The 16,155-nt window shown below is 50.1% G+C and overlaps 1 protein-coding gene and 1 long non-coding RNA gene across 5 annotated transcripts in view; both read left to right on the top strand.

Annotated features, from left to right (window-relative positions):
* SIK3 (SIK family kinase 3) overlaps positions 1 to 9,112 on the top strand; it is a 263,445-nt gene extending 254,333 nt beyond the window's left edge. For 3 of the 4 annotated variants that reach the window (XM_040258064.1, XM_040258062.1, XM_040258063.1), the window contains 4 exons: positions 3,792 to 3,955; positions 4,849 to 4,981; positions 5,999 to 6,169; positions 6,878 to 7,098. In XM_040258064.1, coding sequence (XP_040113998.1) covers positions 3,792 to 3,955; positions 4,849 to 4,981; positions 5,999 to 6,156 — 455 coding nt within the window. In that variant the 3' untranslated portion in view covers positions 6,157 to 6,169; positions 6,878 to 7,098. Of the gene's footprint in view, positions 1 to 3,791; positions 3,956 to 4,848; positions 4,982 to 5,998; positions 6,170 to 6,877 lie in introns of all 4 variants that reach the window. The other variant, XM_040258061.1, reaches the window with a different exon arrangement.
* A 5,784-nt stretch (positions 9,113 to 14,896) lies between these two features.
* Positions 14,897 to 16,155, top strand: part of LOC120876306 — an 18,244-nt gene continuing 16,985 nt past the window's right edge. Inside the window, exons 1-3 of the long non-coding RNA XR_005724145.1 lie at positions 14,897 to 15,205; positions 15,404 to 15,466; positions 15,649 to 15,802. This is a non-coding gene — a long non-coding RNA (uncharacterized LOC120876306). The remainder of the gene's footprint in view (positions 15,206 to 15,403; positions 15,467 to 15,648; positions 15,803 to 16,155) is intronic.

The following is a 16,155-nucleotide window of genomic DNA, read 5'->3' as shown; positions in this document are numbered from 1 at the left end:
GCACTTCTCTCCTTTTCTCTTAAGACCCAGTAAGTGAGTAAGGACGAGTCAACTGACAGATTCCACAGAGAGTTGTGCAAGCTGCCCCACGGCTCCCTAGGTAGGCGGGCAGAGTGCATTGTGTCTGTTTGTGTATTTTTTCCCCTTGCCTGATCAGATGGTCTTCGCCTCCTCTGTACTTTCTCAGCTTTGCTTAGGTAAATACCTGAGAATCCTGCTCTTGGCATCCTCTTTCTGCATCCTTTGGTGAGCTTGACAGTTCCTTCAGCTGCTGAATTGGCATAAGGAATGCCAAAGATTTGAGCCTCAATTTCCTGTTCCTTGCTCAACAGGTTGGTCTGTTTACACGCAGTGCCTCCCTTGCCAAACTGGTCAGTGGATCTCCTCTATAGAGTCACAAGGGCCCTCTAAACTCAACATTCTTACTAAAAATAATTACTTTGCTTGTGTAGTCCTTTCCAATTTATGAAAGGCCCTTTGACACCTATTGTCTCTTGAGCCCCCAAACAACCCTCATTTTTCAGATAGGGAAATTGAGGTTAGGTTAAATGACTTGTCCAAGTTCATATACTGTGATTGAGCTGGAACCTGAGTTCAAATCCCCTGAATTCTTAGCCTTAGGTTCTTCTCTTTATGCCCCCTTGCCTCACATTCTTCCCCTTCCAAGCATATCTGCCAAGCCAAGGGGGCCAGCCCTTCCTGATCTTTGACCTGTGAATTATATTGAAATTTGAATAGAAAGATCCCTGGTTTGCTACCCAACCCCTATTAATATGCTCCTTTTTTGTCTAAGTTTATTTTTGGCTGTGCTGTGTGGCTTTCCAGGTGGCTCAGTGGTAAAGAATCCACCCACCAATGCAGGAAACCTGGCTTCAATCTCTGGGTCAGGAAGATCCCCTGGAGGAGGAAATGGCAACCCATTCCAGTTTTCTTGCCTGAAAAATCCCATGGACAGAGGAGCCTGGTGGCTACAGTCCATGGGGTCACAAAGAGTTGCACAGGACTGAGTGAGCACACACACGGCCATGAGGTGTGCAGGATCTTCGGTCCCTGACCAGGGATTGAACCCGGGCCCCAGCAGTGAGAGCGCCAAGTGTTAACCACTGAACCACCAGGGAACTCCCTTTCATCTAGTTTTTAACTCACATTTATATCTCCTAAACTAGAGGCTTCTTTTCTGGAAATTAAATTTTCAGTAGCTCACTTGCTCACTTACCCATGGTAAACTAGCCCCATAATTCTCGAAGTATGATTCTGTGATAAAATCATCTTGTTTGTTTTTGTCAGCTGGTTCATTGTGCCCCATCCTCTCAGAAATAATATCTCTGAAATGAGTGTAAATAATACCAGTCTTTACTGAGCTCTTATAGAGGACCAAACTCAAGTAAGCACTTCATAGACCTGTGGAGTAAGTCCTGTTTTGCAGATGAAGAGAGCGAGATCCAGTAAAGTCAGGTAACTTGCCCAGGAATTCTGGTGAAGCCAGGATCCAGGCCTGGGGCTCCCTGACCCCAGAGCGAGTGCTTCTGAGCCCCAGGCGGGGGAGTCAGGAAGGCTTGTCGTGAGATTTGTCAAGAAGGGCTCCATCTGTCTGCACCAGACCTGAAGGCTGTGAAGAGAACAGACGAGGACAGAATCCATGGGACCTTCCCACGGGCAGGGCCAAAAGGATGGGGGATGTTCAGATGTGGAGAAACCCCATTCTCAGGAATAAAAACACATTTCACAGAGAGAGATGGTAGGGAGGGAGATTTAGCATACATACCATCCACCAGAGGCAGCCTTGCACCACTGCCTGCCGGTGGCCTTCATTTGGACCTGCAGCCAGCACATGCACTGTGCCCACTGACGGGGATCGGGCTGGTTGGCGGGTGGGTGACCTCATCCCACAGAGCAGCTTAGTTTCACTCGCCTTCCTCTCGGTCATTTGGAAGCTCCCATTCTTCTCCCGTTCCTCCAGAGTGCTTTGCCTTACCAGCAAGGTGCATGTCATTTCCTTCCCCTCCCTTCCTGTGCCCGCCCAGCCCCTGAGCCCTGGCCTCACCGTGATGGTTACGGAGACCATTTGAATATAGAGACCTAAAATACTTTGCACATCACTCAAGGAGCCCGTGTTACTTTCATTATTCACATAGATACTGGGATGGTGCAGTTAGCATTAGGACTGTGTTTCCCATTAAAATTTGTTTAAAAACTTGGTCTCACCAAGATACTGTTCATTGTGAGATAAGCCTAGTAGTTGCCAGGGAAGTTTAACCCAGAAAAACCAACCAACCAAAGAAAACACATGTTCAAGTGCTAGACTCTTAAGGACTGGAGCCAGAGGTGCCAACAGGAGGACCCTGTCAACCTTGGTGTGGCCTTGGTACTCTTGACCATGCTGACTCTGACAGGTGACTGACCTATATTAAGAGAGTGTTTATTGATATCAGTTAGAATATTATGAAACACTGGTATCGGGCAGTGTTCTGGAATACTGAAGGCTCACAAACATGCGTGTAATAATTCTTGTCCTCAAAGAATTTACAGTTTAATATGAAACATTAACACAAGTAGACAATTGAAGGTGGTGCCAGGAATAATGTTAGCATAATCAAAGTCTAATAAAGTCTTCTGACAATGAAAGGAAAGAATGATTTGTTTCTGTTTGAAAGGGAAAGTTTCATAAAAATGGTAACATTTGAGATGGACCTAGAAGGATACATTGATTAGAACTGGCAGGAATGGAAGTAGAAGATTAAGCATTTCCAGGGAGAGAGAAAGGTGAAAGCAAATGCATTGAATCGTGAGTGGTCCCCTTTGACCAGAGCTTAGAATGTAGGGGTGAGTTGTGTGGGACGTTGGGAGAGAGGCTGGGCCAGTGAAACTGAGGGGTTTGGGCTCCACTATAGAAAGGTTCATCTTTGTAGGGCCATGGAAGAGGAATGATTAGGAGCCTATTATAGTGATCCAGGCAGGAGGTAACCAAACTTTCGTGGAAGCAGTGAGACTGGAAAGAAAGAGATTAAAGGGACCGACCTTGGAGAGGCAGGTTCTTTAGACTTCAGGTGATGTAGAACCGGGAGTGAGGAGTCAGCAGGGGCTCCATGAGCTCACACCCAGAAGGTTAGGAAAGGAGCTGTTGGTTGTGGGGGAAGCTAAGTGATGTAGTCCAGCCATCCAGGGAAAGATATTTAGTAAATATTTAGAATTTTGAATCTGGAGCTTAAAAGAGCATATAGTAATTCTTTACATAGAAGCAGTGTAGTTGAAGCCATGAAAATAGATGATATTGCCAAAGTAAGTGTGGGGAGAGTGAGAAGGTCAAGGATAGAGAGGTAAAGAGAGGAGGACCCTTGAAAGGAGTTGGGGCTGGAGTCGGAGGAGAGGACTCGGTTGGGTACGGAGGGGAAGCCAAAGGAAGAGAGAGAGGCGTCCGCAGGGTGGAGGCCATTCTCCCAGGCTAGAGGTCCCGAAGGTCCAGGAATGATTCTCTTGTGCATCTAGGTTTGGGAACATAGCACTGTCAAATCAGCAGAGAAATGAAGAGGAAAGAAAAGGTTCAGCTGACTACTAATACATGGATTTTTTTCTCGTAAGGGGACGATCCCTGCAGAGAGAGCCCCAGGAAGGACTGAGAGTTGGCAGGCTGGTCCAGGCTCCTCCGAGCGTCGCCAGCCAGCTGAGGATTGGCCGGGACTGGTCTGCCAATGGTGGTCCTCACCCTGCCTTGCAAGATGCTGCTTTGGTGAGAGCGGGCTGAGAGAAATGCTGGGTCTGCTGACTGACCCTGTCTTACTCTGTCTCCTCAGAGTCTGTCCCAGGGAACTGCATGGATAGAAGTTCTCCTGGACAAGCGATGGAGCTGCCAGATCACAATGGACTTGGGTACCCCGCACACCCCTCAGTCAGTGAACACCAGAGGCCCCGCACCCTCCAGAGACATCACACCATCCAGAACAGCGACGATGCTTATGTACGTCGGCCCCTCCTGCTTCTTGGAAGCGGGGCCTTTGAAAGCAGAACTTAGGGATGTGGGGTGGTGTCTCTTGTTCTCCTCAACCAGAGTCCAGCGCCCCGAGCACTCAGGGAGCATGTCTCTGAATCACTGTAACAAGCCTGAAATTCCAGGAGAATCTCTGCTGACGCCAAGTTCCACATTTGAAGCTGAGGATCAAGAGCATCCATTTCCTCTAGTCTTAGTTATTGAACTTCTCCCCAAACAGTTGAAACTCAGGCCCCAGCAGATGAGCCTGCAGACTCTCAGTTATTATTCTGGCAGCTGCCTTGAATTTATTCAGACTTCAAGGGAGCTAGTCACTTGGCAGAGCTTTGTTGCCTTAGGGCAGACTCCTCGGCGGCACTAATACAGCCACAACCAGCCACATGTGACCTTTCAATTTTAAATGTAATTAAAACAGAATAAAACATAAAACCGAGTTCTTTAGTCACACTAGTCACATTCCAGGGCACAGTAGCCACTTGTGGCTGGCGGCTTTCGATTTGGATGGGGCAGACAGAGAACATCCCCTTGTCCTCGAACAGAGTGCTGTTGGACACTGCCGCCCTAAGAGACTCCTCATGGCCTCGAGCCAGGTCAGAAACCTGGTACTGGAACGCCATGTAGACGTCAAGGGCTCCAGCTGAGACTCCCTGAGCCCCTCCCTCCCCGCCAACACCCCTGCCCCAGCCTCAGCTCCCCCCACAGCATCCCCCTTTGGATAGCCCTGTAGAGGAAGGGGGCCTGGGTAGCAGTGCTTGGGACAGTGCTTGCGGCTGCCCTTTGCCTGGGCTCCTTTGAAGGGCATAGCGGTCTCTCAAGGTGCGTTCTCTGATCTCCTTACTTCTTGTAATAATTGTTCTCTGCAGGTGCAGCTGGACAACTTGCCTGGCATGAGTCTCGTGGCAGGGAAAGCACTTAGCTCTGCCCGGATGTCAGATGCAGTTCTCAGTCAGTCATCGCTCATGGGGAGCCAGCAGTTCCAGGATGGGGAGAATGAGGGTAAGGGGCATCATGCATGGGGCAGGCACCCCGAAGGAGTTTCTAGAGGGGCCCCCCTTCCCTCTTCACCAGTGACTGCTCCCCTCTTGTATGGAGAGCCCACGGGAAGCCACAGCATTCCCATGGGCTTCTGGATCCCGCCTTTCCCCAGTTCTCCTGCACTGAGTGAGAGAGCACGGAGGAGCCCCGCTCCTGGCTGAGCACAGACCCATCAGGGTCCTGTCTGTGTGCGTGTTCAGATGCCCCTTCAGTTACCCTTGTCTGGTTCTGAGAAGGCACCGTGTCCTAATGTCTGCCTCCCGTTAGTACCAGTAGAGGGAGGGGAATCTTAGCTGATAACAGCACAGACCCAGGAGTGGATGGGTCTGCAGTTAATTCTGACTGCTCTGTACTGGCTCCACAGGTTAAGGCGCTTAACCTTTCTGACCCCCAAGCTCCTCCTCTGTAAAGTGACAGAGTAGAGCCCATGTCCTCGACTGTGCTGGGAGCAGTTGCTAGCTTCCCTGCCTGCGTGCTCACTCATTCAGTCCTGTCCGACTCTTTGCGACCCTATGGGCTGTGTAGCCCACCAGGCTCCTTTGTCTGTGGCATCTTCCAGGTGAGAATACTGGAGTGGGCTGCCGTTCCCTTCTCCAGGGGATCTTACTGACCAGGGATCGAAGCAGATTCTTCACCACTAGCACCGCCTGGGAGGCCTGTGCTTGGGAGTTTGAAGTGCTTAGGCCCATGCCTTGAGCATAGAGTATGCCCAGGTGTCACGAGGCTGTCTCATCCCACACCACAGGAGCTGACGGTGCCTGACAATGGGAGACAGTAAAGAAGAGGGGGAAATGGGCAGTGGGGCCAACAGGAAGAAGCCTGGCCCCCAGCCGTGGTCACTAACCAAACCGAGGGCCTGCTCTGAACTGGAACGTAGGGCCGCAGAAGTTTCAGACTTCTCTCTTCCTCTCTCTATGTCTTGCCCACCCCCCCACCCAAGCTCCCTGCAAACCTCCCAAGTTTTCTCTGGTCTTGCAGAATGCGGGGAGAGTCTTGGAGGTCAGGAGCACCCAGACCTGACAGATGGCAGCCAGCATTTAAACTCCTCTTGCTACCCATCCACGTGTATCACAGACATACTGCTCAGCTACAAGCACCCCGAGGTCTCCTTCAGCATGGAACAGGCAGGCGTGTAGCGAAAGATGGAAAGTGAGTATCACCCTGGCCGGAGCCAAACCAGCCCTTTGGCTCAGTGTCAGCTCCTGATCCCATCAGGAGATTCCTTCCACATGAACTTTGAGCCAGTGACCTTGACACCACCACTCCTCCAGCCAAGGTTTTTGAATCTTTCTGCTCCTTCATTAAGCATCATGCTAATTGTTTGAGGGGTAGATGGGGGCATTTAGAAGAAATACTGGCCATGGTCCCTTGGTCGAGCTGTTGGGGATAAGGCATGTTATAGGTGGCATAGCCTTCAAATAATAAGTGAGCTTCAGAGGACAGACCGGACTTCTGGCCACGGTAATGGAAAAGGAGGTGGTTCTTGAACTCAGTCCTAAAGGATAAAATTCAGCAAGAATACATGTCTAGCCAGATCTTTTCTAAGGCTATGCTGCAAGTGGAAAAATATACCAGAAATTTGTGATCAGAGGCCAGCAGTAGAAAACAGGTCAACTGGCCAATTTTGCAGGAGTAATGCCTAAACATAAGAGGTAGTATCAGTTCTGTCTTTGAAAATTCATTGACAGAAAAGACTCGATGAAAGTTAAGCCATCTGGCAAATCTGTATCAGAGCCTCAGTACCACAAATCCTCTTAAAATATCTGAGGTAAAGTGAACCATTTCTTTGAAAGTTTTCAATGGAATATTTGAGTCTTTGTCTCTTCAAACTAATTCTGTGTGTCTGCTCTGTTGCAGGTTTATGTACAGAGCTGGAATGAAAAGGTTGATTCTAAACCAACAGTATCTAGCAGCATTGCGCCAAATTGCCATTGTTTTCGCTCCACCCAGAATGTCGGCTCCTTTCCTCCCATTTGGCTCATCAGTGTGCTGTTCTTTTGGGATCTGAGGGGGGTTTTGCCATGTTCGCCTGTATGACCAAGTCACCAAGGAAATAAACAGGAAATCCATGTTCGCCACCTTTTGTGAAAGTGTATTTGGTGTATTTGAGTTGGTGGTTTGGTTTGGTTTTTGGTTTGGGTTGTTTTGGGTTGTTTTTGTTTTTAGGTATGTTTTCTCTGGGAGGTGATTTTCTTTCTTTTTTCTTTTCTTTCCCTTTTTTTTTTTTTTTTAAGGCAGAAGAGCAAAGCAGTTAGCGTATGGTGGCCAGGGCCCAGAGCTGTTCCCCTCCCCAGCTTCTGTCTGCAGAGCGCCCTCCAGTCCCTGAACTGCTCTTACGCAGAAGCAAAAGCTAGAGGGCAACATACTCTGGAATGTAGTGGCTGGAGAAAGAGATAAGAGGGAAGGGGCAGTAGCCTTTGGCCCTTGGAGAGCAAAAAGAGACACCCCAAGCCTGAACCTGGAGAGGTCTTTTCTGCTGGGCTCCACTGAAAAACATGTCTGGCCAAGCCAAAATCACATGAGAATGTTAGCATGGAGGCTGAGCGTGGCCTGGCGTTGATGGGTTGCCGGTTAGAATGTCTCTCTGGTGTGTAACTCAGCTCCCCTCTTGTAACTTGGAAAGTTGGTTGCCTTTATCGTCCTGCTGGTTCTGCCCACGGACTGAACACCCAACAGTGGCACACTGTGTTTTGGGGTCACCTTTCCTTCTCATGTTATATTGTGATATAACAAGGATTGTTTCTCCATATATATGTGTATGTATCTGTATACATACATAATACATACATACATACATATATATATATCTATATATAATGCTTTTCCCTTTCAGCCTCTTTGTCACAGGCAAGAAGAACAGGAGGTTGTCTTGGGTCCTGCCACCCTCCTAACCTTTTCCTCCTCTCTGCGCATCCTCAGCCCCTATTTTAATTCTTGATCATGTAGGAATTGTTTTTGGTAAATGTTGATATTATTGTTATTATTGTTATTATTATTAATAAATACAAGCAAAAGAAATTTTTGTTTAAAAGAGAAATGTTTAACCAGATTCTGTTCTATTTGAATTGTGACTTGCACCTTTTGTTCAAAGTATTTTATTTAGGCCTTGTAATTGTGAGCAGTTCTCACTCGTGCCAGTGACAGATGTGGTGGTCTCCTTCCCCGCCCCGCCTCCCTGCTGAAGCAGTGCGTTCGCGATAGCTATTGTTTGCGTCACTATCTTCATTTTCCTTCACCGTTAGAAACCAAAGTCTCCTCTGCTGGCTGGGGGGGCTGGCAGAAGATCTGGGTTATCGCCTTCTGATCTTCAAAACAAGGAAGAGACGTTAAATACTCTTGATCCGTTTTTCTGGGGAAGCAGAGTAACAGGTCCCCTGGCCCCTCCTCATCTTTCATCCTGAATTTGCACAGAAGAAAGCGGGTGCCCAGCATGGCCATCCTGGTTTTGCTGCCAGGGTCCCCCACGTAGCTTGTCCTCCTCTCTGATGTTGGCAGCTCAGCTCCTGGACCCAGTATCCCTCGAGTGGGTTTCTGCAGTGCAAGAGCCTTTCTTGGGACCTCTCCATGTTTCCATGGTCCCCACATCCTCTCTACTTGGTGGGAGCCACCAGCTACTCACCTTCTGGAAGCGACTGAGAGGAGCCCAAACCGCCACTGTTGACTTCTCTGGGCTCGTTGCCGCTCTGACACCCCTGCCGGCCCCCACCACACACTCAGCCTGTTTTGTTCACGGAACTGATGGACGAGCAGACTGCCACCCCACAGCGAGCACCCAGACGAAAGCCAGTGAGCCTATTAACCGTGCCATCTTGCAAACTACACTTTAAAAAAAAAATCATTGCTTTTTATTGTAGTAACCAATATGCGCAGTATATGTTGAACGTATATGAATATACTTTCCTACTTCTGTTCTTTGAAAATGTCAGAGTATTTTTTCTTTCTCATTTATGTTGAACTAAAAAAGGATTAAAAACAATCTCCAGACCCAAGCTGCAGTAAGACCTTTAATCATTGTTTGGTGGGCAGTCATAGCTTGGGAACTTGGTTGGACAGTAGGGGATTGTGAAAGTGAAACACCTGACTGTGATCTTACGCTGACATGTTACTAGCCTTGTGTTTGGAGGCTAGTTGGGAGAAACTGTCAGGCTGGAAGCTGGAATGTGGGAGGCTGAGGACGTGGAGGGTGGGGCCGTGAGCTCTGCTTTATCTCACCCTGCCTTGAGAGAGGAGCATTCTCCAGAAGCCTGAACTGGACCTCACACTGGGTCATCAGACACCTGGCTTGGACTCTGCCCCCTCAGAAGTGAACACTACAGTTTGCTGAGTCCGATGGAAAACAGATTCCTTGAGAGGATACTTTTGAAGGAGTAGAAGAACTTCAAAGAGCTGGCAGAGGCTGGGGCATCTGTGGGGTGACCTCAGTCAACCCAGTGATATGGACACCAACTAAGTGTTAAGATAGAAGGGGACTTTTGCTATAGTTTTCCCCTTTTTCCATACCTGGACTCCAGAGGACAGGGTGGAATTTCTTGGAGGGTCCCAGCCATGGCTCACAAATAGCTGCTAGAAGCCTTCTGTGAAGAAAGATCACCGCAGCTGGAAATCCTGAGCTTATGGAAAGACAAGGGACAGGAGGGAACTTAGAAAATCTTTTGAGTCCACGTGACTAGAAGGTCACTGTGGGAGTGTTGAGAGCAGAAAAGAGCCTTCTCAAGAAGGGTCTTCTAATGTATGGCTGGGTCCCTTCCCTGTTCACCTGAAACTATCACAACTTTGTCAGTCAATGGGCTCTGCTGCTAAGTCACTCCAGTTGTGTCTGACTCTTAGTGACCCCATGGACTGCAGCCTACCAGGCTTCTCCGTCAATGGGCTCTACCCCAAGACAAAATGTTTTTTAAAAAAGGGCTGGGGGTAAGGGGTGGGGAATCTTCAAGTCTGTACACACTCCCTTGGAAGGCTGAGAGTGTCTCTGAAACCAAACAGATAAACCAGATGCCTTCGAGTAATCTGGAAGAACCTTCTGTGGAAGGTGCCACGCCCTGCTGCAGGCAGCCCAAATGCCTTGGAGATGAGGTCAGAGGCCTTGGCCCTGCCTGCTGGATGTTGACCCAGGGGTCTGAGCTGTGAAGGTGGAAGCCTTGCCAACAGGTCCTTGCTCATCTTTCTGACTCTGAGGTAGCCTCCTTCCCCACCACACCCGCCCCACTCCACCTGCACAGATCAAGGATTCAGAAGGCTGGTGTACCTACCGAGGAGCTAGGCCTCCGTTCCTGCTCTGCCATGACCTTAGTCTCCTAAGCAGGAGGGCAGGAGAGATTCTTTGCTGGTTATGATGCCCGGTGCTGGGGTCTAAACTGGGGCTCTGTCTATCACCAGGAGCTGCAACAAGATTATCAAACAGTGAACAGGAGTGGTGGTGATGGGGATCTCCTCCCTCCCTAAATGATCCAGACCTCCCAACCTCAAGCCTCCCATCCTGACCTGCACCATAAACACTCAGAGTAAATGTTCTGAGCAGGGTCCCCGATAACAGGCTGTATGGGCAAGACTCCTGCGTCTCCTCTCCAAGCCCGCTCTTTCAAGTAACCCTCTGGATTCTGGGGTGCAGAATAGTTCATTGGGCAAATATTTGCTGAGTGTCTGCTATGTGCCAGACCCAGCAGGGAACAGAGTCTTCCCAGTGCAGACTGACCAGTATGACCTTGAGACACCAATTGTGAAATGAGTGGCCAGTCCTTCTGAGCAAAATCCATTCCTGCAGCCAGCCAGCCAGCCACACTCCCACACATACCAGGGGACCCACTTCAGCAGGGTAACTGGGGAGACCCCCCACATCAGGGGAACAGGGTGGTAGCACTAAGGGCCGACACTGGTGGGCCCTGCACCCACGTAACAGCTAGTCCAGTCCAGGTACTTGGTGCCTCTGACAGTGACTGGATGGACCCCAAGTCTGGTCCTGAGACATGCTCCATTTGCTGTTGGCTGTGGTTTTCCCATCGGCCTCTGTTCAGAAAGTCTCCCTTATTCCAAAATGTAACGGAGGGGCATGGGCCAACTTAAACCAAACACCTTACAGTGAGATGGAGCAGACACACTAGTGAACAAGCTCAGATGGTAAAGAAGCTGCCTGTGATACAGGAGACCTGAGTTTGATCCCTGGGTTGGGAAAATCCCTTGGAGAAGAAAATGGCTACCCACTCCAGTATTCTTGCCTGAGAAATCCCATGGACAGAAGAGCCTGGAGGGCTACAGTCCATGCGGTTGCAAAGAGTCGGACATGACTGAGTGACTAACAACACACCAGCATATTTAAAAAGGAAGCTTCCACAGAAACAAACACAGAATGAACTTATGGTGGCCGGGGAGAGGGGAAGAACCGGGAGAAGAGGTAGAGTTTGGGATCAACATTTGAAGTGAAGTGAAAGTTGCTCAGTTGTGTCTGATTCTTTGCGACCCCGTGGACTATACAGTCCATGGACTTCTCCAGGCCAAATACTGGAATGGGTAGCCTTTCACTCCTCTAGGGGATCTTCCCAACCCAGGGATTGAACCCAGGTCTCCTGCATTGCAGGCGGATTATTTACCAGCTGAGCCACAAGGGAAGCCCAGCATGTACATGCTGCTATATTTAAAATGGATAACCAACAAGGATCTAATGGACAGCACAGGGAACTCAATGTTATGTGGCAGCCTGGGTAGAAGGGGAGTTTAGGAGAGAATCGATACATGTATATATATGGCTAAGTCCCTTTGCTATTCACCTGAAACTATCACAACATTAACTGGCTATACTCCAATATAAAAAGTTTAAAAATAAAAAGAAAGCTTCTAGCTTGGTAAGATATTATCAAACTCCCAAAGGGCTTTGGGAGTCGGAGGCCCAGCTGCTGCTGGCCTACAGGCAACCGTCAGAGAGCTAGAAGCCAGGCCCCTGACTCCCTTCCTGCCAGCACTGAACACTGATGGCTGAAGGTCATAAGGCAACTCTTAGCAGCTCTCAGCTGCAGGCTTCTCACAGGCCAAACAAGGAGAATATCTGGCCTGCTGGCCTTTCAGTTCATCGTGAAAATGCTTTGGCCACTGAAGAACTGGCAGCTGTCAGATACTAGGTTTGCTACAATCATTTCAGTTAAAGCAGAGCAAAATAGCACCCAAGTATTAAGCTTCTGTGGTCCCCTGTATGCTGGCTGAGAAAGGAGCCTCTCGTCCCCAGACACCCCTGAGCTGCTCTGAGCAGGGAACCAGCTTCCCTCCCACTCTCTCAACAAAACGCTGGGAACTAGGCTGGCCAAGTGGCAACCCTCCTCCCTGCTGGGTCCCCTGGCAGGGGTAGGTCACCCCCTCATCTGGGCATTTGTGTGTCAAGGTCACATGGAGAAAATGTGATTCCTCCCCCTCCCCTACTTCCACCACCAGAGACTGAAGTCATTCATAGCTCTGGTCTGCCAGTGTGAGTGTATTCAGTAGGAGCAGGGGACACAAGGCCAGAAACTGGGCTGCTGGGGTGCAGAAGAGTTACTGTTTACTCAGTGCCAGGCACTTTCAGTTTTGCCATGCATGTTCTAATTTAATGCTTAACACCACATAGACTTATTATGTTACAGCACGGGTCTGGAAGTCAAAAGTCCACAAAGGGTCATACAGGTCTAGAGCACGGCATCAGCAGAGCTGATTCCTCCTGGAGGCTCCGAGGAAACTCTTCTTCTTGGTCTCATCCAGCTTCTGGAGCCTGCCTGCATCTTTTGGCTCATGGTCCCCTACCAACAATCACATCCCTCCGACCTCTGCTTTTGATCTCCCATCTTCTCTGCCTCTGCCTCTCCCGCCTCCCTCTTATGTATGTAAGGATCCTTGTGATGACACGGGACCACCTGGATAACCCTGGAGAGTCACCCCATCTCAAGGTCCTTAATATTTATTTATTAGTTGCAGCATATGGGATCTTTTGCTGTCATGCACAGACTCTCTAGTTGTGGCAACAGAATGCACAGGCTAAACAGCTGCAGTGTGCAGGCTTAGTTGCCCCAGGGCATTTGTGAATCTTTGTTCCCTAACCAGGGATTGAACCAGCATCCTTTGCATTGAAAGGCAGATTCTTCAAGCACTGAACCACTAGGGAAGTCCCTCTCAAGGGACTTATAATCACATCTGCAAAGTCTCTTCTGCAACTTAAAGGAACAGTCACAGGTTCCAGAGAGCAGGACATGGACATGTTGGCAGGGGTAGGGGGACATTATTCTCCATCCACTTGCTACACCTACTATAACTCTAGGAGATGACTATTGTTATCTTCGCTTAACAGATAAGCAACTGAGGTGTGGGGGAGGTTCAGCTAACAAGTGGGAGAGCTGGGATTCAAACTGAAGGTAGCCCAGCTCCAGAGCTTTCCCCTCTGGGGAGAAAGACATGGGTGGGAGAGGCCTGGAGCCCCGCCACTCTGGTATCCGGCAGACAGTAGCCCCAGGCTGAGTTCTGGAACCTTAGGGAGTTTCCTGGGTAGGTGGCACAGGACACATTTCTGCCCTGGGTCCTCAGTCCGGAGACCTGGGTTCTAAGTGCAGCCCTGCCTCCCATGCCCTGGGAGATCAGGGACACTGGGCAAATTCCTCCAGTCTTCAGTTTCCTCATCTGGAGATGGGAGTGGAAAGAGGCTGATCTCAAAACCCCTCTCTGCTTACATGCTCACAGGTTCTATGACCCAGGCCGTCGGCGACCTGGTGTTGGGGGTCTCACACCTTCCAGGAGAAATCTTAGAAAATGTCGCTGCAAACACCAATGAACACACAGCACTAACTTCCCTGGGTCTGTCCTCCAGCCACCCCCATTTTTGTCTTCATTTTACTGATAGGAAACCAAACTCAGATTGCATACAGTACTCATGAGCTTCCTCCAGGATTTTGCAAGTTGAAGGTAAAAATGGATGAAATAAAAGAACAGGCTACTGCCTCTAGCAGTCCAGAGGTCCTTCCTCAACATCAGCCATCCCTTAGGGATGGTGTCCATTCTCACTTGTGTGGGATGCAAGGTCAAAATGAACAATGCAAAGAGCTATGTATCCCATTTAAGCGACTGTCCTTTATTCTGAGATCATGCCCTTTTTCGGTGTTAAAAAATCTTTTTTATTTGTCCATGCCTCTCCACTTGAGGGATCTTAGTTCCCCAACCAGAGATGGAACCCAGACCCTTGGCAGGGAAAGCCCTTAATCCTAACCACTGGATCGCCAGGGAAGTTCTTTAAAAAATAATCTTGGAATTTCCGTGGGAGGATAAGTGGTTATGACTTCGCCTTCCAATGCAGGGGGTGTACCAATCTCTGGTCAGGGAGCTAAGATTCCACACGCCTCATGGCCATAAAACCAAAACATAAAACAGAAGCAATATTGTAACAGATTCAATAGAGACTTGAAAAAAAATCGGTTTGAAAGAGATTATGGTTGGTTACGGTTGATGGTAGGGTTTGGGTCAGGTTGGGAGTGGCGGTGCGTAAGATGACAAAATGAAAAGTTGGCAACTCTGTGTTGGTCTCTAGAGTGTGTTTGGAAATGTTAGACGTCTCAAAGTCTGGGGGCCACTGAGTACCGTTCTCTCTCTCCTCAGGCAGCCTCCAAGCACAAGGTTCCCTTTGCTTTCCAGTCTGGGAGGTCTGCAAGGGCCTAGAGCGAGGTGGGGATGAGAGAGAGATGGGACAGCCTTGATGGGAGAAACCTCTGCTGCCTTTGTGAAGTTGGGGCAGGGTGGGAGTGAGATAATCACCCTGGAATGCGAGGGGCCAGCAGGGGAGAATACCTCTTGAGTGGAGGAGTCCCAGCCGTCCTTGGCAGCCTCTGTGTTTTTCCTCCTTCCTTCCTCTCACCTGCTGTGATTGGCAGGCACACAATCCCCACGGAGGAGACGGGCCGGTACAGCTGACCCCGACTCTGGGGACCTGCAAGCCTGTACCCACCCCTCCCACCCCTGCTGGAACCCTTGATCCCTGGCCCTGCAGCCCCCGTAGCTTCCTGTTTGCCTGCTCTATTTGTCTGGCCCCAGGGACAGAGCTGATCCTTGAACTCTGAGTTCCACATCGCCAGGACCAGTGAGCAGCAGCAAGGCCTGGGCTGGGCTTATCAGCCTCTGAGCCCAGCCCTGCCTGGACACATAAATAGGCCGGGGGAGAGCTGGCTGATTAGACTGCTGGCCATTGAGGTAAGTGCTGCTACCCGCTCCCCAGCTCTAGGCATTTGAGGCTCTGGGATGCTGGCCGGAGCCTCTACCCCAGGCTGGGGGCTCTGGACCCCTGGCCCTCCCCACCCTGTGCCCTGCCTCCTCCTCCCCGGCTGGAGTGAGTAGGGGATGCACGGGCTCCTTCAAGCCCTGCTCAGCTGGGCCTCTCTTCTCCTCCAGGTCACCCACATCCCTTCAAGATGAAAGCCGTGGTGCTGACCTTGGCTGTGCTCTTCCTGACGGGTAGGTGCCCCCAACCTAGGGAGCCAACGACTGGGGGGAACCTTCTCCCTGAACCCCTGCGGACCACCCTCCTGGGCCCAGGAAGCAGAATTACTCCTTCGCACCCCTCTCCCCTGCCAACCACTTCTGCTCAGATCCCAGCCCAGAGCTGGTCTGATCTGGGTCTCCCCTCTCCGTCCCAGGGAGCCAGGCTCGGCATTTCTGGCAGCAAGATGAGCCCCAGTCATCCTGGGATCGGGTGAAGGATTTTGCCACCGTGTATGTGGAAGCAATCAAGGATAGTGGCAGAGACTATGTGGCCCAATTTGAAGCCTCTGCTTTGGGAAAACAGCTCAAGTAAGAGCCTGCTTGTGCCTGGGGTAGGGGTCGGGGGTGTCGGTGCTGGGGGATGGAGAAGCCTGTGGGAAGAAGCAGCCAGACTGGCCCAATCCCCACCTCCTATCTGATGGGCCCCATAGAAGCAAGAAGTGGGATCCACAAGCAGGATCAGGGCCCCCCAGCAAGGGGCAGACCAGCGCTGTCTGGTCAGTATTCTCCGCACTGCACTCTGCCCTTGCCTATTCTTAACTCTCTTCTCAGCTCCAGCCAACAACAGAGATGGCTGTCTTCAGAGAGGAGAATGGGCTGGAAGAATAGAGACTGGGTCCTTAAAAGGCCCACCTTTGGGGACAGACAGGATCAGTCACCAA

The sequence above is a fragment of the Oryx dammah genome, unplaced genomic scaffold, assembly GCF_014754425.2.
Source record: "Oryx dammah isolate SB20612 unplaced genomic scaffold, SCBI_Odam_1.1 HiC_scaffold_17, whole genome shotgun sequence".
In the NCBI taxonomy this organism is placed as follows: Eukaryota; Metazoa; Chordata; class Mammalia; order Artiodactyla; family Bovidae; genus Oryx; species Oryx dammah.
The sequence above is the reverse complement of the archived record's forward strand: the minus strand, read 5'-3'. Positions and strand labels throughout refer to the sequence as shown.